The sequence below is a fragment of the Peromyscus leucopus genome, chromosome 13 (genome assembly GCF_004664715.2).
Source record: "Peromyscus leucopus breed LL Stock chromosome 13, UCI_PerLeu_2.1, whole genome shotgun sequence".
NCBI classification, from domain to species: domain Eukaryota; kingdom Metazoa; phylum Chordata; class Mammalia; order Rodentia; family Cricetidae; genus Peromyscus; species Peromyscus leucopus.
In genome coordinates, this window is record NC_051074.1 from 19,950,290 (window position 1) to 19,976,981 (window position 26,692).

The 26,692-nt window shown below is 38.6% G+C and overlaps 1 protein-coding gene and 1 pseudogene across 4 annotated transcripts in view; both read right to left on the reverse strand.

The window, feature by feature from the left end:
- Nucleotides 1-3,588: 3,588 nt before the first annotated feature.
- The window catches only part of Pja2 (praja ring finger ubiquitin ligase 2), a 49,654-nt gene continuing 26,550 nt past the window's right edge, over nt 3,589-26,692 (reverse strand). Inside the window, exons 5-10 of one of the 4 annotated variants that reach the window (XM_028873995.2) lie at nt 20,119-20,304; nt 15,637-15,822; nt 13,419-13,530; nt 10,332-10,446; nt 9,865-9,986; nt 3,589-6,140 (exon numbers count right to left, since the gene is read on the reverse strand). In XM_028873995.2, the coding sequence (XP_028729828.1) occupies nt 6,015-6,140; nt 9,865-9,986; nt 10,332-10,446; nt 13,419-13,530; nt 15,637-15,822; nt 20,119-20,304 (847 nt within the window). In that variant the 3' untranslated portion in view covers nt 3,589-6,014. Of the gene's footprint in view, nt 6,141-9,864; nt 9,987-10,331; nt 10,447-13,418; nt 13,531-15,567; nt 15,823-20,118; nt 20,305-26,692 lie in introns of all 4 variants that reach the window. The other 3 variants (XM_028873994.2, XM_028873997.2, XM_028873996.2) reach the window with 3 other exon arrangements.
- On the reverse strand, nt 21,676-25,757 carry LOC114696326 (annotated as a pseudogene).

Below are 26,692 nucleotides of genomic sequence, written 5' to 3' on the forward strand. Positions count from 1 at the left end.
TTACTACCTAGGGCCAAGAGCTGGCGCTACATGCAGTCTTCTCCCTACAACAGACTAGGCATTCGGTAAATATTTAGTAAGTGACTCGGGTAACGTTATGTAAATGATAATTTGTTGGCTTTGGTGATGGTTCTTGACAGATTCAGGTAAGATGACGGTTTGATATGTTCTATGTATTATTTTCCCCAAATTTATCACCTTAAACGTCTAGACATGTTGTTTCAGGTGCTATTTATTCATTTAGATGTGGGTTGCAACCAAGTCCCCTTGTTACTTTTCTTCAACATTTTCTTCAATCAAAGCTGAGACAATACTTTGCTTTCCAGACAAGACTGACTTTGGAAGCCCCGTACTCCCAATTTTACTTGCTTTACGTGTGAATTTAAACTAAGCCAAACCTCTGCGATTGAGGAGAAACCAAACCTAGACCACTGAAATACCAGGCTTGGACGGCCTGGGTCTAGCCAAGAATAAGACTACCCATTGAGCAAGCTCTGGGTTTGACTGAGAGACCCTGCCTCAATGAGTAAGATGGAAGAGCGCCTGTGGATGACAAGTGCAGTTACACACCCTCCCTACACACACACCACAGTATATGAAAACAGGGGAGCTTTTTAAAGATATCCCAAGTCATACAGACAGTTGTTACAATACATTTGTAGTATGATTACTATACTGACTGACTGGCCTTGTAGCATCGACTCGGGATAGGTTTACTGTGTTCTTTTTCAGTCAGGTCTTGGTTGCCTAACCGGACAGCAGGATGCTACACATCTGTGGCCAGAGACAGTCTCTTAGAAATAAATGAATAAATAATATGAATCCCAGTCATCAGGCAAAGGCAGGAAGGTCTCATCAGTGCATAAATGACTAAAAAATGTGGTTCACGAACCAGAACATCACTGAAATTTTGGTTAGCAGTATAAAAATGGCTATGGCACAATATAATGCGGTCATCCTTCTTTATCTACAGAAGACAGGTTCCAGGGCACCTGTGGATACCAAAATCTCCAGCTGCTCAACTCCCCCATAAAACATAGTATATGATTTACATGTATCACTCATCATCCCTACATTATTTAAAATACCTATTACAATGTAACATCAAGGAATAGTGATCAGAAAGCAAGCCTACAAATGCTCAGTAAAGATTTATTTCCTTGTAAGGTTATTTCATTAAAGACAATCCGACCACATCTCACAGGATGAAGTAACTGACGCAGACCAGGGAGGTGGTGTGAAGCAGAAAGACCAGGGCTCTTAGGTCGTCTCTGGGACCTTTCAGATTTATCACGAAGACCAGTTACAACAGGGGGCTAAATATGGGCTTACTAGCCCTTAGTTAAGGGCTTTGTCTATAGGGTCTGTTAAAATGTACGTGGGCTCAACGATGAATCCTGTAAGTAAATGCTGTTAAGTCAAAAGAAAAGAAATCATAATGGCTGGCAAAATTTCTCTTGCTGACAATGAGTTTAAGAGTAGTTTCCTTTTAAAAATAAGAGAAAGACCTCTTCATCAATTTTCACTATAAAAATTCTGACCATGAGAACATATAACAAGTAGCCAAATTCTTATTATTTTTACTGCGTTATCCAAGCCTTTTAGTAAAATTCAATTCTTTTAAAGATTAAAAAAATATTTTTATTTATGTTATGTGTCCATGTGATTGCACGTCATGTGTGTGAAGGTGCCTGTAGAAGCCAGGAAAGGGCACTGAAAACCCTGGAGCTGAAGTTACAGGCAACTGTGAGACCTGCCATGGATGACCACTGGTCTTCGGGAAGAGCAGTAATGCTCTTAACTGCTGAGTCATCTCGTGGGGCTCAAATTTTATTTTACTTAATAAGGTTTTCCTGTCAAAATTTTCCAGTCCCTGGGGTGATTATGACACATTTACAATTTTCTATGTGCAATGCTCATCACACTCCAAAGGCATTGCTAAAAGCAACGACGGAAACCAAGCACTTAATATTCCCATCAGGATTGCACATAAACAAAAAAAATGTTTCAAACTTTTACTCATGGACAACAGTACAGAAGCTAATTAGATTTATCACTTTATAGCAAAATTAGAAGCCGAGTAATTATGTGACTTGTTAACATCATATTATTTCAAAGATAATTTCTGAGCAGGGAAAAGGTAGGTTCCAGAAATGAACTTGACACTGAAGACTTATCAATTCTAAAACAGCCTACTGAACAGATGGCATATGAGCAACAGGAAACCGAGTTTGCAGTTTTGTTAAGAAGGAGGCATTTCCAGCTGACTTCCTTCCCTTTCTTAATTTAGTACACTAGCAGATTAAACTAATTTCAAAGACATCTTTGAAACATGGCAAAAATGTTCTGGTGTCTTTTCCAGGAAAGGCTGGAATGACTACACACGGTGACAATGGGTAGTTAGGCGTACGACAAGTGCCAACTAGAGGGCTGTCTATAGTGACCTCCGGGGCTCTGTAGTCCATCTCCATCAGTGACCTCAGACAACAGATAATGAAACAAACCAATAAACCCCACCCAACATGGACAGTAAGCGTCATCAAGACTGGAGCTGACAGAGGCTGAGAGGGTGTTTCCACGGTAACAGCAGTGAGGATGAGTGTGGCCCTTCAGTTAGGTTATGAAGAAACTAAGTCAAGAGTAGACACAGGCTTGATGGCAATGCCCATGAGTTCTTTGGCCATGCCATACGCTTGCCTAAGAATGAGGACACAACTCACCGCACCTACACCTTCAGAATAATTTTGAAATTGGCAAAATGTCCCTGAACCGTGTATTTTAGTTAGATTACAGAAGAACTGTTTACTTTGTGAGCAAACATTTTAAGTCAATGATGAGCCAGCCTTAGACTGGTCTGGATCAGATATCATGGGACATTTAAAACCATGAAGCCTGAGGGAGGACACGAAGAGCTGGGCACACAGAAGAGATGTGTGCTATCTACAGAGGTCTGAACGACGCTGTTTTTATAGAGAACTCCTGCCTTTTCGGGGGTACAAGGTGGCTGCACCAGCCATGGCTGGACAAAGACGACGCCACTTTGGAAGTGCGTCTGCACTCCAGCAGGGGCATATGCACGCCCACCACTGTCATTCCTAACTCTGACTGCACTGCTCTAGCCTGTTGATTAGGAAAACAGGATTCTAACCCTCTATACAAATTTAGTTTTTGTCGACTTTAATATGTGGACATAATCTACTATCCAACTGACTCCGAAATAAGCCCTGAACCCTAAGAGATCATTCTCAATGGGCATATTTGACAGCAGTTCCGCACTGAGTTGGAGACAGCCACTCAAGTGAAGCACCACAGAACTTTCTAGTGTTTCCACGGTCTAAGTCAGCACAGGAGCCAGGCTCTGCAGAAGACTGTCAGCAGGCAAGGGCAACAGCTCTTCCTTCAGGGCCTCTGCAACAGCACAAGGCCGCCAGCTGCCTCCCTAAGTGATCTACGCAGCCCTCTAGAGTCCTTTAGAAAAAGAAAACCCTGTCTGCTCAGTCTAGAGTCCTTTAATAGTTGTGAACTTTGTTATTGACTCTAAATCCTTCAAGGATTATGCTATAGAAGTGATGGGATTACACAATTAAATATTAGAAATGACCACCGGGTATATCCTGTTTATTGTTTATGATTTACACGGAAAATGGTGGGCTGGGATTGTAGAACAATAAACCAATCATTACAGTTAGACCTGGGCTTTTGAAAACCTTGCATTCCATTTTAACAGCTCATATATATTTAACAGCTTATATATAAATCCATATCACAAATAATCTTAAAAGTTAGTTAGCTTAGAGATAAACTAAGAAACACAAAAGAAATCCACATGAGTCTAACTTTAAATATCAGCATTCATCTTACAAGAAATAAGAAAATGTTCAAAAAATTAAAATTATTAGGCCAAGTCACAACAACAAAAAAGAAATAAGATAAATGGCATTTTATCAATATTTTTACTATTTCTAATTTACCTTCATATATTCTTAACTTTTCAAAAGGATCCAAGATAAGATCAAATAATACATTGGGGTCTGAACTTGTCAGCCTCAGCTTATACTGGCTTCTTACCGTGAAAGTTCTAAAACTTCATTTTTCTTTTTAAAAAATTTAAAGCAAGTCTCATTCAGCATTCTCCTTCACAGCAGCTGTGTAGACAGAGTCGGGAGCCAACAATGAAGGACACTAACAGATGGGAAGCAAAAAGTACAACAGCTATCTTACGTTCAACTCTCTGGTTGAGTTTGGAACCAAACCTCGTAACAACTGGCAGAGAATAGCTAAATCTTAATAGGCAAAGAAGAAATATTTTCTTTGGGACAGCTGCTATCTAGGAGAATAAAACCAAGGTCCCTTAATACTGACTAAACCTAACATGTGGCTTGTTACAAAGCAATCTGCAGCAATGTAAGTTTAATCAGTAAGTGCCACAACTCATCAACAGTACATAAAAGAAAACAAACAAACAAACCACACAATCCACAAATTTCCACAGTACACACAGGAGAACTAATGTTAATCTGGTATGACTTCTTGACACTAACTGATCATCAGTGAAATATGGCATGGAAGGATCACAGAATAGAAAACAAGCAGATTAGTTTATACAACGTTGTCTATATACATCGGAAGGAAGCATGCTAGCTAGAGCAACATTAAGGCCTGAATGTAAGCATCCAAAGTCACAGAAGCCCCAGAGAACCCCGAAATTACAAAGTCACCACAGTACTTGCATGCAATGTTCACTTTTGTTTTACCCATAAAAGGATACACAGTATTTTGCTGTAAATACCAGCCACATTTACAATATATGCAAAAATCAGAATGCAAGTGTTATGTTTTTTATATTTAAGCCTCAAATGTGCCAACAGTGAAACTTCATTTACTTTTAAGAATGGAGGAAAAAAGAACGAATATAAATACTCAGAGATATTACACAAATGAAATGAAACTGTATTGAAACACTCCCGAAACTAGATGAGCGGTGGACCAGGTAGACGTGCACTCACTGTGTGCTCTGGTATTGTACCTTCTAAGCCATTGTTCTCTAGTGTGGACATCAGGCCTCATCTGTAAGCTACCTATTACACCGTGTCTGTATAGACTTGCCTACTCCATGTGGTCACCTAAAAGCTGTGTAATTTTTATTCGGGGTGATATAGTTACAAACATGACCATGTGCAAATCTTCAGACCTTCTAAAATATTTCAGAAACCAAACTACCTTAAACTAACTACATCTAACTTCTTCAACAAGTATGTCAAGAGTGTTCTGGACCTTCAAGTATTTAACAAGTAGAAGCGGATTGGGTAAGGGCTTAGATAGTGTTTCATAAGGCCAAACACATGTAACTGTGCCAAGCACTGAGCACATCAGATTATTCACATACCTCACTAACCTTTCTTTAAACACATCCAACGTTCATTGAATATTTTATTACCTAACCAACTCAGGAGGTTTACATCTAAGATGTAAAGTTCTTCCGGTGTTCTGGTCAAAGCTGTAGTCTTTGTTTGGCATTCTGAAAAGCTTTAATCTTAACCTTCTCAGTATTATTATAAACCAAGAGGTTTCGATGTAGCAAAAGCAAAGGGACCAGTGAAAAAGCATGCTTTAGAATTCAATTTATTTTCAACGAAACCAAATTTTACTACTGTTGTGATCACAGTCTTCACATCTGATGTGGATAGGAGAGCTTATTTTATGATCTCTTAGTGGCAGCACTTCAGACAGAACTAGTAACATATGCCACAGAGATGACTACAGACTTTACAATGAACACCAACATATTCAACTAAAGAAAATGGATGCACTGCTTGAACATTCAGCTTGAAAATGTTTAGTATGTTCTGCAAACCTAAATTCAGTTTAGAAAGGTTAATATTCTCTTTCTAAACTATGGCATATACTATATATAGCATTTTAAATATATTTATATATAATTATTTGCACATCAGATTTAGAAGAAATTTGCAGATTACTGTGATAGAATCCAGATCGCATTTCAATGTTACGCTTTATGGGGCTTCCGCAGCATTGTCATTGGCAGGGGGGGCGTCAGGGTCAGGGTCAGAGGAAGCAGCTGCCGACGCTTCAATAACTGCAGGTGGGAAATGACGGCGGCACACTGGGCATGTTCCCGACTGGAGGGAAAAACAAACAAACCAATTAACAGTCAACACTAATAGCCTCGTCTTTATAGAAAAATCATAGCATCATTATCCTACACACAAATCAACGATCGTTCAAAAACAGATTTGTTACATTTTGTGTATGTGTGTGTCTATGCACATGGGTGCAGGTGCCAGAGGAGCCACAAGAGTGTCGGACCCCCCGGAGCTGGAGGTCCAGCAACTGCGATCCACCTGACGTGGGTGTTTGTGAAGCAAACTCAGCTCCTCTGTGAGAGGCATATGCATGTTTAGCTGCTGAGTCATCTCTCCAGCTCCCAAATCAAGTATTTAAAAACAAAAAATACACCTCAAACCCACACGACATAAAGACAAAATTTTAAAGCCTCAAACTCAGATCCACCTGCCTCTGCCTCCCGAGTGCTGGGATTAAAGGCGTGCACCACCACTGCCCGGCTCAAATTTCTTTTATACAGAACAGTGTGTTATGATCATGTTCGTACCTTGTACTCAACTCGCCTTTTACTCACTGAATGTTTATTTAGAGCTGTCCATGCTTGGCATGGACGCTGTGGTCAAAGCTGACAAAGAACTAGTGCATTGCCTCATGGAGGTCACTTAAACTTAGGAATGACCTGAATCTAACATTATTTTTATCTACTAGGCACATACTTCCTCCTTAGTAACAAAACAAATCAACCACAGATCTGGGAAAGATGGGAAGGGAGTCGCTTCAGGACCAATGGAAGACCACAGAGATCTATCATCTAACAGATGACAGATCATGTCCTTGCAAATCTGATCTTTCTCCGAATACATCTCCCTGATAAAAGGGCAGCGAAGTTGTCATGCTGCTGAAGGTGAGAAAGAATTTTATCTTCGGAACTTTCTTCCCAGGGGGGCCTTTATACTAAATTCTTTCGTCAGAGGACAAAACTCAGATTGTTAGTCTGGGCTCTAGCAAAGTCAAGTACAGTGTGTACAAAGTCAAATACAGCAGTATCCTACAAAACAAATCCTACAGTTTTGGCCTAGGAGGTACCAGCTCTAGCCTCTTAACCCAGGTAACAATCACTGGACTAGGGAATAGAACACCAGTACATTTTTCAGTTCTGTGAGGATGAAATGGACAAACACAGGGGAATCATCTTGTGGCGACTGAAACTGATTGTATGAAAGACTGAATCCTTCTTAAGTCTCTACAACTGAGGGCGTAGAGAAAGCTTGTTATGTGGAAGACAGCAAAGGCAAGGTTTCAGCTCATCTGCTTAGATCACCTCATCTTATAGATGGGATGGAGGGAAGCCAGGCTTCATGAACAAATGCCCAGAAACCAGACTAAACGTAGAGAAGAGCAAGTCTGAAGGGACAGGCTGGGAGCTACAGCACAGAAAACCGTGAAAGCCAAGACAGAAACCCACTATTCCACTATTCTGCAAGCGAAAGAAAACCAACCTCAACCTCTCTCCTTTAAGGCAAGTGACGGAACATGAGCAGAGCTACAATTTCGATGATATCTAGAATGAAGACGAGGAAAGAAGTGGGCAACCCCCAGGTGAAGAGGTGGACGCTGACGAGCTAATGTGCAGGGGTGGCCACGACCAAGGCTTGGGTGTGCGCACAGTGCAGCTTTGGGAGCCTGTCTCTACTCTCCTCATTTCAGAAAACCTGCTCGCTAGCATCCCCTCTGCCGTCCGTCGTGCACAGAATTACAAGTTCTTTCCTGCCTACCTCTCACCTTCATTTCTGCCAACTTGCTTTACCATACCAGGTACTTGTTATAGGAAATACATTACATTCAATACGACAATCTATTTCAACTTTATATAAAATTCAAGGCAGATAGATTGTATTGTTTGATATAGCTATCTATGCTATAATCAGCATACTGCCAAATAAAGAAATTAAGAAAAAAAAATCACCTAGAATGCCAGAAGGTTTTTTTTTTTTTTTTGGTTTTTCGAGACAGGGTTTCTCTGTGTAGCTTTGCGCCTTTCCTGGAACTCACTTGGTAGCCCAGGCTGGCCTCGAACTCACAGAGATCCGCCTGCCTCTGCCTCCCGAGTGCTGGGATTAAAGGCGTGCGCCACCACCGCCCGGCACGCCAGAAGTTTTAAGAGACTTGAAATACCCATGTTCTGTACTACTTGGTTAGGAATCACTTCGTTAACATGCAGTTTACTGAAGTCTGCTGACAGGTCCTCCTAACTTATACCATCAATTAAACTTACATCTGTCATTTCATTACTAACAAGCCATCTCTAATTTTTACTAATAGCACTGATGTAATTTATGTTTTTAATGTTTACTAGACGCTGATTATCTCCTAGGTAATCACACTAGTTCTCACAACATTGTACACTATACATATCAACATAATAATGGATGTTTAAAAAAACTTTAAAATTAAAAAGAGCCAGGCGTTGGTGGCGCACGCCTTTAATCCCAGCACTCGGGAGGCAGAGGCAGGCGGATCTCTGTGAGTTCGAGGCCAGCCTGGGCTACCAAGTGAGCTCCAGGAAAGGCGCAAAGCTACACAGAGAAACCCTGTCTCGAAAAACCAAAAAAAAAAATAAAATAAATAAAATAAAAAATAAAAATAAAAACAAAAATACCAGCAGTAATCAGGTATAGAACTCCCAACTTCAGCTCAAAAGAGCACTGCATTTCATGGATATTTTTGTGTCCAATTAATTCAACTCTAGAAGTATTTTAGAGCAAGTCTACAACAAGATGTATAAATTCAGTGCTATCACAATAATAAATTCCAACCAAAGTGAATTAGTTTGGGAGAGAAAAGCAAACAAAGTGTTTTTAAAGTTTAGACAAAAAAAAAGTACTCAGGAATAAAATATAAAAAATATTATGTATTGAAAAAACTGTACAATCCTTTTGGGGGGAGAATAAAAAAAAAAATCCCACACATGTCAACAGCCGGGGAATGTGCAAACACGCCCACTGGTGGGTGGGAATATTGGTTATTGGAGGCAGGGCAAAGCCGCAGCTGAGGGAATCAGAGGAATAATCAAGACTTCAGCAAATGAGGAAAGTATAAAGTGAGTCTACTCTTAACGACAACATAGTAGGCAACAGCAACAATTCCTCCGAATTTGTAAAGGAATCGTGCACATTTCTACACTAGATTTCAGAGCTCTTAAATACAGCTTTAGGAAGATAAAGTGACAGCAAAGAGTAAGACAGTTCCAATAAAAGGCGAGAAAGACAGAGGTAAGAAGAGAGAAATGAGAAGGAATGTTTATAGGGAAGAGGGAGCCAGACAAGAACAATGGCAAGAAAGCAACTTGGGGATTTCTACTAGGCTAGACGGGAAGGACATGTGACAACAGAGATCATGGGCTGGAAGTAACTCATATACTTGGAATTCTTGCTAAGTCTTTAAGGTAGGCACACCAAAACTAGAAGAGGGAGGAGTTATTTGATTGGGTGTACTTTTCTCACACATTTTCAGCAACACCCGTGCACACTTGCAGAACACTTTTTATTATCACAGTATGCTTTAAGTAGTGTAAAAGAAACTTCCGAGATATTTCTGAAAAGAATTTTAGGGCTGTGAATGACAATATATTAAATAGTTACTGTTGCCTAAATTTCTACAAAAGGGAACCAGTCTTTAACATAAAATACTATGAGTATGTGTCTAGATGGTGACTACAATTACTATCTGAAGGAGAAACTATTCAAGTGCTCACTTTCGGCGAGTCCATCGACAACTCACCTTCTGGAGCCAGATGGAGACGCAGGGCTTATGGAAGAAGTGATGGCAGGGCAGCTCTGTGGCTATGTCGTCCTTGATGTACTCGCTGCAGCAGATGGGACAGCACTGCTCCTGACCGATAGCTGAGAACACAAACAACGGCATCCATCAAGACGCGAAGTTCAGGGCTAACAAGACCAGTCACTATGACGACTATGCAAGACGGAAGAGGAACTCGTATCAATTAACTGGCAAGCAGGAATCTAGCATGTTAATTTGGAATTTCATAAGCATTCCTTTTTTAAAAAGTGACTGGGTAAACACTTGGTCTGAACCTATCATTTTATTAATCATTTTCTACTAGGTGAAAGTTTGTCAGCTTCTGGCTTATAAAAAATATAACAATCAACTACTTGATCTCCTAGGTGCTCCAATAATACATCAAAATATACAACATGGCATCCCAAACTTGAAAACATTGACCTTACCAGTATGATCTTCTAGAACAAGAGTTTCTGGAAGCCCATCAATGCTTTCTTTACTAGCTGGAGGATTAGCCACCTCAACATCTACTGCCAGAGACTCTAAATGTGCCAGCGCAGTCTGAAAAAGAAAAAGTATAGTTCTTTGTTAGCAGACACTTTAAAATAGTAATGGGAACTATTTCTAAGATGTCTCATCAAATTACATTTCTCATATTCTCATATTCTCTTCCTGTTACTCCTCTGCTCTCTTCCGGAAGGATCACGGCCATGATCATTAAGTCAAATGCCCTCTTTTTACCAGCGTACACATACGCATGCACACGTCTACAGAAAGCCCAACCTATCATCTCATTCAGTAATCGACTTGCTCATTACAACTGCATTGTTCAGATGCTTCCAACTTGAGAGCTCCTATGTGAGATCACTAATATCAGGAAAGAAACACATGAGTGAAACAGCTCACTTCATGAGATAACGTGGAAAGACTACTAAATGTTTAATGTGAAAACAACCAATGACTCCCGGGTGGTTTTACCTACTACTGGCACAGAGTTATCACATGCACACTGTAGTCACCAAGTTACAGGTTAACCTGGTCAACTTCATCTAGGGGTTCAATGTCTGTGTAAATGACCTGTCTATGAAGGCTAGAAAAAAGAAAGGGTCACACAGCCATTTTGTATGAATCATCCTCTCCTAGCTTCCAAGTCAGATGAAATGACAGGCAGGCCTTGTCTCTTTTCGCCTGCCAGTTTTCGTTACATGTTCTTACATTACATGTTCCTAGTGCACATGGTGCTGGATGACTGAAACCTGGTTGACTGCTGATTTAAAATGAGTAATGAATATAGTCCTGAAAGCTTACTACTGCTATACTAAATATTATGGTACATGGTTTAACACAATCTTATAATAGGTAACGGAGAAACTATTAATCCCATTTTGTAGACGAGGCTCCTAAAGCTTAGAGGTTAAGGGTATAGTCCAAGATCACATAGCCTATTAACCTAAGAGATCATGCTTTTGAAATTAGGTTTTCTAATTTACTTAGTGTACGTGTGCATGTAAGGGTGCATATAGGCACATGGTATCTATAAGGAGGTCAGGAGACAACCTACAGGAGTGGATTCTTTCCTACTGTGTGAGCTCCAAGGGTTGAACTCTGCAAGCAGACAGAGTTTCCTTACCCAATGAGTGATCTTAATGGCCAAAGAGCTCATGTTCTTGACCTCTACATATGCTCCTAATATTTACAGCCTAGTAAATATAATGTGCTTTTGTGAGTCTGTAAAGACTCTTGAAGGGTTCACAAGTGTGACCATTCTCAGAATAAACTTCACTTAACTTAAGTAATCTTTCCTGAAACTAACCTTCATGAACATGCACCTACAATCCAAGTATTATTCCTTGTATACTTTCCTGCACTTTATAAATTAGTAACTTAGAAGTATAATCTAAAAAATTGGGATCAACATGGATTCCATTAGAAAAACTATTAAATAAATGCATTCTAGACATGAAAAAATTATTTCTGTAGTGTGATAGGAAAATGGAATTGTAGTGATAATCTAGATGTGAAATAACTCAATTAAAATTCTAAACCAGTAATGTCGAGTGCTAAAATGTAATGAGACTGTTAATGCTGTGGAGACAGGAGAGAGCTAAGGACACTTCATCAGAGACACAGGACAGCGAAGAAAGAACAGCTCTGAAAGCGGCAACACTGTACTGGGTTCTCATTCACAGAACAATGGCTGAAGCTGCAAGTTCCTAAGGAGACTATATTCTTTCTTGCTTCATCTTTATTCACAGTACTGGTATCTTTTTACAGCATGCCTCTCAGGACCAATCTTTTCAGCTGTTCTTTCAATCAAATGTCACACTGCCCATTAGTAATAAATAAGATCTTACATTGTTCTCAATATTTCTCAAGGAACTAAAAATCTAAGATCAGAAAAATGAAATGATTTAAAGATTGTGAAACCAAACCCTAAAATGGATGTGCTTCACCCCACTGCTTATGGAGGCGAATCTCCATAATCGTAATCTCAGTGTCTTGTGTCGGGGATGCAAGCTCTCACACCGTACCATTACTATTTATGTCGGCTTTGGGAAGAAGGGTTCAGGACAGTCCCAGGTGACTGCGATCGATCATCATCATGTTGGTCGCTCTTGCACACACTATTTCTGCTATGGTGATTTCTGAGAACGATCTACTACTAGAGCATAACTGAAGTCCACTCTAATGGAAAAGCACGGGGATGCACAAAAACGTGATGGAAAGCAGAGCTAATGTCTGTTTGCCCACTACCTAACTTACCAATCTGAACTGAACTTCCTACTTAGAAATTTCAAGATGGAGTGCTGTCATAATGCTCCTGGAAGTCCCTTCTTACTGACCTGTTTCCTTACCAGTTCTCATTCAACTGCTCAGTACTGTTGTTTCAGCCTGGAGTCACTTTACGACTAATGATTTAGAGAGAACTTATTTCATTGAAGTTCACCAGTATTATGGAAGTTCGTTCCCAAGTAAAAATGTCTGGGCTTTTAAACTGGGGCAAATACATTTCAGAATAAGTTTGCGTTTTATTTCAAAGAACTAAAAAGGTGGCAAGGAGAGGTAGCAGATGTGGGCGCTGCTGGAAAGCATGCACATGTGGCGGGTGAGGGCAGCAAACCCAGCTGCAGAAGGAAGCCATCTGGAGAAAGAACAAAGGGAAAGTGTTGTACCAGGTCCCTAGATCTTCACCTCCACAACTCTGCCTCTCTGCGTCTACGTGTGTATGTGTAAAACATTCACACTCACATACCTAGAGTTCAGGACAGGGAAAAACTGCATTTCCTAAACCTAAGCAAAAGAGTTTTCCTGCTGTAGAAAAAACTGACAACGATTGCCATTTGAAGGCAACTGGCATGACGGCAAGTGAGTTTGTGGACACACGCCAGTAACGACCACTACTCAGCAGTTATGAAAGTGTCCAGGAAACTACCCACTTTCTCTTCAGTGAAGTTTAAAAAGGACACTGTCAAATCTTTAACCCTCTTTTATATTCTACCAATCCTCCATGTATTTATCAGTTATCCAAATACCTCCATAGCCTGGGCTAAGCGTTCTTCTAGAGCCATGTAAGTGAGGAACTGAGGATCCACATAAGAAATGGCTTCAGCAACTCCTAGTCCATCCGCAAAACCATCAAATAGGCTGAAAAAAACAAGATCATGACTAAGACTTAAGAATCTTACAGTGAGGATAACTATATATTACCATACTGATAGGCTGTAAAGTCCTGTCAGGAGAAAACGATAACAGTGGGAGAACAGAAAAAACAACAGATAAGCTAAGTGTTAAATTAAGACTTAAAAGGACATCACTTGCTCACCAGTTTTCTACCTCACTGCACATGCAGGAAATGCTCCCTTTCTGTTTCTGACCCAAAGCCTGCTGAATGGTAGGATTCTTACGCGTAGAATCCTTTACCTATAGTTTTCTTTCTGTTAATTTTAGTTTCTAATCTGGGTGAAGGTGAAAATATGAGAAAGGTAATTATTGTATTTAATTCTATTACTAGTCAAGACCTCTTTTTCCTCTACTTTGAACTGCTTAATTACTTTGGGTTTTGCAAGATTTTTATTTTCTCAAGCCTTCCTCAATCTCTCTTCTTCTGCTAACAATCAGGCCTCCTTTACTTATTAATAGCTAGAAAATGACTTTTTCCAAACTCTTCATTTTTGTTGCTTTATTTTTTGAGACAAGGTTTTTCTGTGTATCCCTGGCTATCCTGGTACTCACTCTGTAGACCAGGTTGGCCACAAAGCGCCTCTGCCTCCTCAGAACTGGGATTAAAAGTGTGTGCCACAAGTGCCCAGGCAAACTGTCGTTTTTATGACTTCTGGTTCTAAGGATTATGAGCCCTTCAAGAGTTGACTCTGACGTTAAGCTACTTCCTTTCGCCATAAGTCAGATTCCTATTTTTTCCCTGTCTCTAGAATTAGTAAGTATTTCAAAATTAGGAAACCCAGGCATGGGAGTGCACACACCAGAAATGAGCAAAATCCTTCCATGCACACTGCTTTTCAATGGGTCAGATTAAAACTGAAATAGTGCTTACACTTAAAACTTTCACCTTTCCCTATATTTGTCTACTGAAACAACACAAACATGTTCACTTCTGTAGAAAGTCCATTCAAATGACTGAAGTAAATTACTTCGCAATCATTCTTTTCTTCAGTAGCATAAACAAACCTAGACACCCAGGACCTGATATGTAGCTGTAACTGGGCCACTGAAGAACAGTCAGTGTTAAAATTCATGTTTCAGACAAGAACTACCAATGGTTGCTAATGCTAGCAGATGGAGGTTTGAAAGCTGAAGAAAAGGAGGTTATTTATAGTCTCAAAACAGCCATTAAAAAGGGGAAAATGATAATTGGAGAGTACCAGAATCTGAAAGGCTACATCATAACCAGATGATCAAAATTAATAGCACTAGTAACAAAATTCAATGCCATAATGTGTCTTCTGATATATACTATAAAGACAAATTGTATCATTTTTTGTTGTTCTTGCTAAAAAATACATAACTATGTATGATACTGGACAAATACAATGTGAGGAAGAGTCCACAAAATAAATGGCCTAAACTTTTCAAATATTTGTCAGACATGAAAAACAAAGATTAACTGAGGATATGTCCAGATTAAATAAAAAAGACAAACATGTTAAATCAATGCAATGACCATCCTGAATTAGATCAGACAAACATTTTCTGTAAAGTCATTTGTGAGATAACTATGGACATTAGAATAAGCTCTGAGGATTAAATTATTAGCACTATATCAACACTAATTTTATGATTTCAGCAATTCTGTGTTATGTAAAAAAAAAAAAAACACTTTCAGAAACTCATTCTAGAATTTTTACAGGTAAATAAATAATGTCTGTGGACTCATAGAAAGACCAGAAGAATTCTTACCATTAATACAGGAAGAAAAGGAAACAGAAAGGGTATAAACATTTGTAAAATATTAACATTTAAGGGATCTTAGTGAAGAATACAGGAATACTCTGTACCATTCTGTCTACTTTCTCTAAGTCTGAAATTATTTCGGGTATTGACATATTCAAAACAACAACCTTTAAAAATGTTCTCTTCCAATCAATGCTAGAAAGATGTAAAGTCAAAGAAGGGTCCATACAGACAGTGACATCTGAAATGAGATTGGCAGAAGCCTATTGGTACCTGTCAGACGCAGTTCCCACTGTAATTCCGCTCAGGAGTACCGGAGCATGTAGTAACGAGGCCACGTACCTCCAGTCCACATCCAAGTCCTCGCTCACGCTGGAGTCATCCTCAAGGTTGTTGTTACCGTCCAGCATGAAGGCCTCTGGCTGGGCAAACTCATTGGCAGGCTCGTTTCCTTCATCACTGCTGCTCTCATTGACTTCGTTGTACTGTAACCAGGGAATCTCTCCCTCTTCCAAGGATGTCTGCTCCCTAAGACAAACATTTGTAAGGAAGGAAGAAAACAAAACATTGCTTTCACACCTACCACACTGGACTTTACAGTCACTCTACTAAGTACATGTAATCCCCGAGTGCTGGGATTAAATCCGTGGGCCACCACTGCCTTTCTTGTAGTTTTAAGTCCTTGGTACTTATGATTCTAAGTAACTGTTTTCCTCACCTGCAAAAGTGTTTCAACAGAAAATAAAAGGGCTGGTGAGGTGACACAGTGGGTCAAAGTTCCTGTCACCATACCTAAGGACTTTGAGTTCCAGCCCTAGGACCCACATGGTAGAGACAACCAACTCTTACAAGTTGTCCTCTGAGACACATACATACATACCCCTTTTTAAAAGATTTCTTTGTGGTGTGTGGATGTGGGTGTGTGAGAGCGCACAGATTGTGCATGCCTGTACACAACTCAGAAGCCAAAAGAAGGCAATAAATATCCTACTCTGTAATGCTCTACTAATTTCTTTGAGGCAGGGTCTCTCCTTGAACCCAGGGCTTTCATGTTCTCTGTAAGCCAGCAAACCCTCAGCAAGCCTCATATCTACCTTCTCAGAGCTGGGGTTATAGGAATGAGCCCATGGTGCAGGGATCTGAACTCCGATACTCAGATTGCTCAACAAGTGATTGTAACTACTGAGCCATCTCTCCAGCCTCTAATTACATTTTTTTCAATCTTTAAGTTTGTTTTGTAAATGTTAATGTAACTGTTATAGTTATATTCTGGTTAGTGTTTGCCTGAAATATTGTATTTCTCTTTTAATCTTTCTATATATTTATACTTTAATTAGTCAATCAATCAATCAATCAATCAATTAAATAATTAAATGATTTATTTTTGGTTTTTCGAGACAGGGTTTCTCTGTGTTGCTTTGCGCCTTTCCTGGAACTCACTCTGTAGCCCAGGCTGGCCTCGAACTCATAGAGATCCGCCTGCCTCTGCCTCCCAAGTGCTGGGATTAAAGGCATGCGCCACCACTGCCCGGCTAGTTTTATACTTTAAATGTGTCTCTTTTCAGCTTTTAAAATTCTGATAAGCGTTACCTTATCAAAACAAAGATCAATCAACTTATATATATATTTGCAACTAGTAATTGCAAGAACTATTTCTGTAGCCTATCTTTTTACTCTTTTTTTTTCTCCTTTTCTGTGTTTTTCTTTTTGGGTGGATTTTAACGTTCTTTTTTATGCTTCAATTCCTTTCTCCCTGGTACTGGGGACAAAACCTAGTATCTTGTGCATACCAGGAAGCATTCTGCCACTGGGCTACATTTCCAGTCCCTAATACACATGGTTTTATTTTCTTCATTGTAGCAATTATCCTTAGAATGTTACTATACACATGCAACACAATGCTAACTAATACTATAGACCTCTCCCAGCCATTTAAAAATTAATGGTGTCCAATGTTGAGCTCTATCCCTGCCACACTTGGAGCAACGCAAAATTACCAGGTACATTACATTACATTAAAGAATGATGTTGATGAAAACAGCTAATATCCCGAAATGTACTTTATTTATTCTTACGTGTCTTGGTATTCAACTTCAAGGAAGAACATCCTCTTAAACTTCAAACTATATCTAGTTATCTGTCATCTATAGTGCCTAATGGACAATTAACACTTGCAAGTAAGTTCCTATTTCCTAGCTCTCCTAGAGCTGTCTGTCCATCTATTTGGTGACCAAAGTGAAAACCTAAGTCATAACTGTTGCTCATTTTTCCTCATCCAACAATCTATTTTATTATTTGAAACTTCAAAATATTCTCAAACTTTGAGTGTTTTTTTTTTTTTTTGGAGGGAGAGGGCCTGAGCTGATAATCAAACCCAGGATTTTATGGATGCTAGCAAGTACTCTCTCACAGAGTTATATACTTAGCCATAAAGCTTGTTTTCTAAAACTCAGAAGTATCCACTAATCAGAACAATTCATTCTCCTTTTAAAAACTCCAGTCCATTTCCAATTAATCTGCACAAAATAATCTCTTTAAATGGCCTATGAGATCAGTTAATTCTCCATTTAAAAAGCTCACTGCTGCTCTGCTGGCTGCAGTGGTGGTGGTGAGCACAGCTTTAATCTCAGCACTTAGGAGGCAGAGGCAGGTGGATCTCTGTAAGTTCAAGGCCAGCCTGGTCTAGTTCTAGGACAGCCAGGGCTACACAGAGCAACTCTGTCTCCGGGGTGGGGAGGGTGTCAATTTCTGAGGCATCCTCCTGACCACTCTAATGATAGTTTTCTGTTAGCTACCATTTGTCTCATTACTTACTGTCTTACTCTCTCTGCAGCAAACAATCTGGAATTAATGCTTTTATTTTTCTTATTATGTACCTTTCCTACCTAAATGCTTTTATATAATACCAAGCTAGAAATTTACACAGTTCAAAAAGTACAAATGTCAATATTAGCCTAAAAATATAACTTATGAACTTATCCTATTAGAAGCTAAAAATTGAAACAATTTGTCATTATAAAAATTTAAATAATCAAAACACTGCCTTATAATTAAATGGTTAGATGGTGTTTCATCACCCAATGCTAACAACATTTACCAGATAAATAATCTATTTTAACAGAGGCAGAGTACAGAAAAAAAGAAAAACATTATTTTTTAAAGGAAAATAAGTATCAAACTGATAGTGAAATCTAAATCTAGAAACCATGCTTACTTAAAGATCTCAACAGTTACATCTTATGCAAAATAATAGCAAACAATTCATCATTAAACCATGATTACATGATCACGTTTGGTTTATTTTTAAAATATAAGGATAGGTAAATATCAAGAAGTCTAGCTAAACAAAAATTCCTATGTTTAACAGGTCAAAATGATTTTGCTTTAATCTTCCCACTGAAAAGACTTAAAATTCAGTGTTCTTGGTAGAATCCCATAAAATAAATTAAAAAGTTGTTATTCCTTAATGAGATTGAAAAATGTTTTCCTCTAAATTTAGGAACAAGATGAGAGTGTTGACTCTACTCTTATTCAATACAGTGCTTTTTAAGTCTTACCTAGATCAGTAAGGCAGAGAAACAAATGAAAGGAATACAAATAGGAAGGAAACCAAATTGCTTCTGTTTGCAGACAGTATGTTTCTATTCTTAAAAGACCCAAAAGATTCTCCCAGAAAGCTCAAAGATTCAGTAAATACTAAACAAAGTAGAAGAATAGGAAAAAAAAAAAAACATAAAAAATCAGTAGTTTCTATATAGCAATAAATGAACTTGCTTAGAAGTAAATCAAGGAGAAAGTTACATTCACAACAGCTTCTAAACAGACACAGACACACACAGAGACATACACATGAGGGGTAGGGGAAAAGATTTCAAGCTTTTTTACTGATGAACTACTAGAACAAGGATTGGGGAGCTGAGAGCCACAGGTTCTTTCTAGCCTGCCATTCCTTTTGTTTTTTTGTTTTTTGTTTTTGGAAACACAGCTATACCAATTCCTTTACATATTACCTATGCTGCTTGTATGATACAACAGAACACATGAGAAGTGCAACACTGACTGGCACACAAAACCAACAATATTTATTTGGCTTTTCACCAGTTAAGTTTGAGAACTCCTAGATTAAGGCTATTTCCATTCAAGGTATAGTCAGACATGTTTACTATAGACCTTGATGTTCTGGAAATACTATCCAATCAAGCTAGATAAAAATATATTAAAACTTCATTTGCAACTAACTGCCTCCATTCTGTGAGTGAATCACTTAAACTACCATGACATGCTAAGTGTAATTTACCATGCTGATTTACCTCGAGGCAGATTGTTCTCCCAAGTCTCTTCAGTGTATGGCAATGGGCAACATTAATTCAAATAATCCTAACTTAGCCAAAATGACCTTTTAAATCAGCAGTTCTCAACCTGCAGGCTGTGATTCCCCATCTCTAAAAATATTTAGGTTATGGCTCATAACAGCAGCAAAAATATAGTTATGAAGTAGCAACGAAAATAATGGTTGGGGGTCATCATATCACGAGGAACTATATTAGAGGGCTGCAGCATTAGGAAGGCTGAAAACCACTGTTTTAAATGCTCAAATTTCCTTTATAAAGAAACATGAAAACACACATTATATCTTCAGAAAAATACTGAAATTGCTAGTATTTAAAATTGTTCCCTATTAAATACCAAAGCACCATGTAAAGGCAATTTATTTGTTCAACATGGGCTTATAAATGTAATTAATGTACAGCAACATTTGAATGTGATGCATGCCATTCTTGCATAATACACATTTAAAAAAATGAATCTCCCTGTTACACATACCCCTCCTGAAGAGACAGTTCTTGGTTCTCCTCTTCAGGGCCACTACTATCACTCTGTAGCTCAGGTTCATTCTCATCTTTTCCTGGCAGAGTCTCCCAGCTCTCGTCACTTGAGGACTGGTCTTTTTCTGTGCCAGAAAATCGGTGAGGCAGAGAAGCAGACCATTCCCCATCACTGCACTCTGAACTGCAAACCGGAACAGAAACAAACTGCTATCACACACTACGTTATTCTTAGTATGTGGACAGTTACCACACATTATGGATGGGAGGCAGGACTACTCATGTCCAGGCTTAGTCAGTTGCTCATTCATTTTAAAAACATCAAAACAAAAAACAAAACAACAACAACAGAAACAAATAGACTCAACAGAATGTAACTCTTTCAAATGATAATGGCATATGTAAGAGTTTAGACATATTTCTACATAAAATTTAAATGTAATTTGGGAATCAAAAAATAGTATCTAGAATGAATAATGTATGTATTACTCACCGGGTCTAAATGAAACAATTTTCTAATTATATACTGACACTTTTTTTTTTTTTAAAAAAATGTGCTCTGGGCCTATATTATTAATACTCACAGTAGCCTTCCATCAAGGAGAAACTTCTGAAAGTGTATCCCTAGCCACCGATGAGCAGCTTACTAAGCATTTAAAATACTAACTAGCCATTGAACATTCTCACTAACCTCTCAAATTATACTTTTACTGTAAGAGTCCATCTACTAGGTGAGTCTCTTACCTTACTATCTACCTATTAAATGGCATCTCACCATGCTTTTATCTTGGAAGCTAGCTGAACTCTTTCCCAATTTTCTATGTTCAAAACCTTTATTTTCCATTCTCTTTGTATATGGCTCTTACATCCTAATACCTTTTTCTTCACTTCTCCTACTATCAAAGAAAAAACAAAAAAATCCCACAATACAATGACAGCAGCAGCGACCACCATCCAGTGACTTTCTACCAGCCTGGAACTGTAGAACCTAATGACTGATCTTCCCAAATTTAAGCCGACCTCCTCAACTCACTTAAAAAATACATTCTGAACACTAGCATCATTTCAACTTATACATTAACTGCTACATTCAAAGTAGAATTCCACGAACTGCTCAAAGCTTTGTCTTCTCTCCCTAAAGCAGTATTTCACAAGTTTAAGTTGAACATTTACCACCCTCACAGTTTTTCTACCATTCAGTATTTGCAGTGTTTCCCAAAGTACAAAAGATGACCACATAAGTTCTTAAGTTAGCTTTCCTGGATTTAAATCCACCTCTTAGCAGTTGTGAAAATTGCTGTGTGTCTCTGATTTCTCACATATCAGGTGAATACAGTAACAGCATCTAATGGCTATTGAGCTCATATGAGAGACAAGAAAATTTATATATATATATATCACTATATTAATGTCTACATATGTCTATAGAAAGACACAAATAACTGTCAGCAAAACCATTCCCTTAACATATGTTTAATCAAATACATTTAGTTAGAGAGTAAGCTGTATCTATTAAATCCCAGGTGTGAGGTGCCAGCTAGTTTTTAAACTCTCATTCAAATAAGTACTGATTAAAATCACAAATCTTAACCTGGGTGCCACTTGATGTATTTATTTTGCAAATGCTAGCTTACAGAAAAAGCATTCAAACTTCTTTAAATAACACTTGGAATTTACAACCACACAATCCTATTTCCTTCTTATAACTAGTGCCTCTTCCCTTACACAAGGTGTTTCTCTTTTCATCAAAATGTTTTCATAGCTACTTGGTGCCTCTCAGCCTTCAGGACTAGACCAGACTTCATTTCTTTCAAGATACTTCTAGGTAATATTACCTTTTAAGGGGGGCAACTATTCATGGACTTGGCATCTGGCTTACTCAGTCCAAATCATTGTCCTGCAGCTACTTCTTCAACACTGAATTTACTATTCTTAAGCATTCACAATGGATTTGGGCTTAACAAAGTAAAACAACCTATAGCTTAGTCCCACCCAGCTCTGGCTGGCTGTAGATGGCCTTCTAGTCAATGAATTAAGCTGTAACTGATGAAGACTGATGAACTAAGATGTAGTCAATTAAGTTGTTTCCTATGCTTTACATCCATCTTCCAAATTCTGTCTAATTGCATTGCTGGAGTAATTTTTTCATCCTCCTCTAGTTCTGAGAGGTGGCCAATTCATGAATTATATTTGTCTTGTTTTACTAAAACAAATGTTACAAAATTTAATTGATCTACGATATTTTCCTAGTTATATGAATATAAAAGCAGTTTCCTAATAATTGAAAGACAGAAGAGCTAAATGTTTACAGGCTCTTAATAGGTACTAAAGACTATTCAATCATACAGCTTCAAATATAAAATTTTATTAGTAGTGTCTGATTTGAAAAAGATCAGCAGTAGGTATTTATAAGGAAGTTCCAAAAGTGTATGCATTTTTGTGATGAATGATAAAAATACACGAACAATTTCTAGTACTATTTCAATGTGAATTTTATTAATTATGTCAATATAGTATTTATTACTAATTTGTAACTATAGAGCCTAAGAAAGTCAGAGGACACTGTAACTTTCTACTACTAAAAATTCTAACTCTCCATAGCCAATTTCTTTATGGAAGACACAATAGTATTGATGAAACTCAATTTCTATGAACAAGCTTTGAAATCAGACTGATATGACTTAGAATCCAGAATAATTTCTCTGTTTAATTTCCTCATCTATAAAGTGACATATTAATATTCAAGTTTCAAGCCTACAATGATGTTTAGATGAAAATCTGGAAATAAAGTATGTAGTACAATTTTTGCAAAGTGGTAAATAGTTCTAAAAGGCAACCATTAACTTCTTGTAAAGCATGGTATGTCCTTTTAGATATTTCAGTGGGATGCTTACTAGTCCACCACTATTTCTCCCTTGTCTGTGCCAAAGACACAGCTACTCTACACCACCTCATTTGTCTTGATGACATCAGCTTCCTGGGAAACCCAACTTGAGTCTTTTTTTTCACTAAAGATCAGCTTTACTATATCAAACTATACCCTAGACCATCACCTAAACTAGGTCACCCGTTTCTTCAAGACACAGAAAATAAGATATTATTTTTCCAATTTTATTTTATTTTCGATTTGAACATGAATTTTATTTTTAAAAGCTAGGCAGGAAAATAGGAAGCTTTAAAAGAAGCATGGAAGTATGTTCAGAGCTTGGACAAAGGTAAAAGGTGAAGACCATGCCTGGTTGCATCACAGATGTTGGTATGCATTACATACAATTGTGCTGGTGTGTGATTCAATTCAGGCAGGAGGCAGAAGCTACTTTTGATATTTTCTACAGGAGGCTGACAGAGAACCCACTGCCCCAGAGCTGCTGATCTTGCATTTATTCTCACGATTTGAGGACCAATTACAGGCTAAAGCTCCTCACGATAAGACGCCTTACAACTTCATCTGGAAGCACTTGACATTATCATAGCCCGAACCCATTCTGTGGTCCTAAAAGCATAGGGTACTTCCTGAGGGGCATTCCAGCTCAGTGGCTCCGTAAATCAGGAAGCTGCAAATCTCATAGTAGAGCCATAGTCCTGTTTTGTCTATGTACTTCCCTGGTTGTCCAGCACTAATGGTATGGGCATGAATTCCAGGCTCAGAGGGGTCACTCGAGGTGAAGGTTTGTCTACATGTGGAGAATCCAACAATGAACTTCTTAGGATCAGCCCCATGGTTCTTCCTGCAAGTCATGATACAGTCCACATTGAGGCAGTCACTATTGCCCTGGTCATTTGGACCTTTGTAGAGGGGACTATTTTCTCTTGTATAGCCATCCTTGTAGCTATGGAGATCGTACGTCATGACCTGAATGTAATCAAGGGACTGTGACAGGTCAGGGATGTTATAGCCAGACTCAATGATGGAGATGATACCAGCGCCTGTGGAAGTGATTAACAGCTTGGTCTTGTGTTCATCTAAGGGTTCATTCTCAAAATCTTCATGCATTTCCTTCACCAGGAGAGTAAAGAGATACTTGTCCTTAGACTGGCGTCCACCAGACCCAGGGTACTGCCAGTCCAGGTTCAGACAGTCAAAATTGTGTTGGCGTAGGAATTTGATGACTGATGTAATGAAAGTCTGACAGTTCTGAGAAGCAGACACCATGATACTAAACCCACTAGATGCAAACTTCTTGCCTCCAATGGCCAGGTGAGTTTTCAGTTCCATGTTACTCTTAGTCCAATCGGGTGCTGGCGGACTCTCATTTTCCAATTTTTAAATCTAAGTAGTTTTATATATTTCAAATTAATAACCTTTTCCTTTGTTTTTTTTCACAAACTCAAAAACATCCATTCTATAGCGATCCTTTAAAAACTGTCTTCAGAGCTGAGGTCCAGACAAAGGATACCATCATATGAACATGGGTCTACCCTGAATACCATTTATACACACACACACACACACACACACACACACACACACACACACACAAAGCACTTCTTTGAGGAATCAGGGAATGAGATGTTGCTCTTGGATGGTACTTGCTTGATCTTACTTTCACCTGAGATTTACAAATAAAATATTTTACTGGATTGAACTGTTAAAATAAATGTTTATAATGAGAAAAAACTATAGAGGCCGTAGAACTGAAGGTAAGGCAGGAGGTAGAGGTGGATCTGGGAGGAGCCACAGCACAGCTGGAGAGGCTTGCTTTGTATGTGTGAGGCAGGCCTTAGGGTTAATCCCTATAACCACACAGTGCAAACCAGAAAACCTGTGTTTATTGACATTGGTGGGAGATAAATGCAGATTAGCTTTTGAGTTTAGTTTGATATATTAAAAGGTACCAGACTCTGTTACGGGTGTTATATAAATACATAATAATGCTCCCTGTTCCCATGGTGAACAGCAGCCTTACAGAGAAATGACCAGAATACACAAGTTCATTGCTATAAGGCTGAGATTGCCTCTTTCCTGTTCTTTATAATTTGTCTGAGTATCAAACAGAAAGAGCTTCTCTGACATGCAGGTACCACAGCTAAGAAAACATTAAAATATCCACAAGCAGCCAAAACAAAGTCCTTCTATCACATGCTTAAGCATTTTTACAGACTTTTTCTGTCTTGTTTTCAAAAGAAATTTAGTAATCCCAGCTTTGGCCTCCTGTGTAGCTGGGACTCCAGGTCTGACTCAAATTTGTCTTGGAAACTTTCCCTAATGTTAAGGTATTTTTTTGTTTTGCTTTAACCTTTTAAGCAAGATTAAGTCCTAGTGACAGGAAAATCTCTCAAAGAAGCCTCAAGTACTATAAGAAATAGTCAGTAGATGGGCATGTCTCTCTTCAAAACAGTTAGGCCCAAGGTTAAAATGTGCTAGTATTACTGAAAGCAAGCTAGTTCTCCCTCTCCTTCCCCTCCCTGGTCCTCAGTTACTACAGTTTTCAGGGTATATTTCAAAAGAGGAAGTGTTAACCTTAGTCTTTTGGTCTGATCCCAGGCCTGGTAATTCTATGTTGCCTGCTACAATTTCCTTTGCAGTTCTAATTCAATAATGTAGCACCTATATTCTGTAAAACAGCTCAGAACAATGCTACTAGCACAAATGGTTTTTTTTGTTTGTTTGTTTTTTTTTTTTTGGTTTTTCGAGACAGGGTTTCTCTGTGTAGCTTTGTGCCTTTCCTGGAACTCGCTTTGGAGACCAGGCTGGCCTGGAACTCACAGAGATCCACCTGCCTCTGCCTCCCGAGTGCTGGGATTAAAGGCGTGCACCACCACCGCCTGGCACAAATGTTTATCCTATAGACTGCAGTGTTCTGATATGATTAAGCCATCACTTAAGACTTTTTCAAGGAAGATAGTGACCACACATTAATCAAATCCTTTTCTACTTATAAAGAAATGTATATTCATTACTAAAAGTTTTTAGATTTATTTATTTTATGTGAATTTAGCTTTTACCTGGTGTACGCATGCATGCCTGGTGCCTACAGAGGTCAGAAGAGGGTGTCAGATCCCCAGGAATTGGGAGTTACAGAAGGTTGTGAGCCATTATGTGGTTGCTGGGAACTAAGCCTGGGTTCTCTGCAAGAGCAACAAATGTTCTTACCCGGTGAGCCACCTATTATTATTATTTTTAAAGATTTATTTATTTACTATGTATACAGAGGAGGGCGCCAGATCTCATTACAGATGGTTGTGAGCCACCATGTGGTTGCTGGGAATTGAACTCAGGGCCTCTGGAAGAGCAGTCGGTGCTCTTAACCTCTGAGCCATCTCTCCAGCCCCCGCCACCTATTATTTTAAAGTAGTCAAATTCAAGTATCTAATAGTGTCCAAATGCATTTTAGTTGTATTCTTGATAAATGTTCTGTGTTACCTTTGTAATACAAACACAATAAAAATATCTTCAAGTATGTCACTGGTAAGTTTTACAAAGGAGAGAGTTAACTCTAAAATAAAGTTCTGTATACTTTCCATCTCAGACACTTTAGAAAAGCGGTCCCTGCTTCCCCTTTCCTCTAGTGAACTACTGTTAGAGCTTTACAGAGAGTGAACATTCAGATGAGTAGGGGTCAAATTAAACT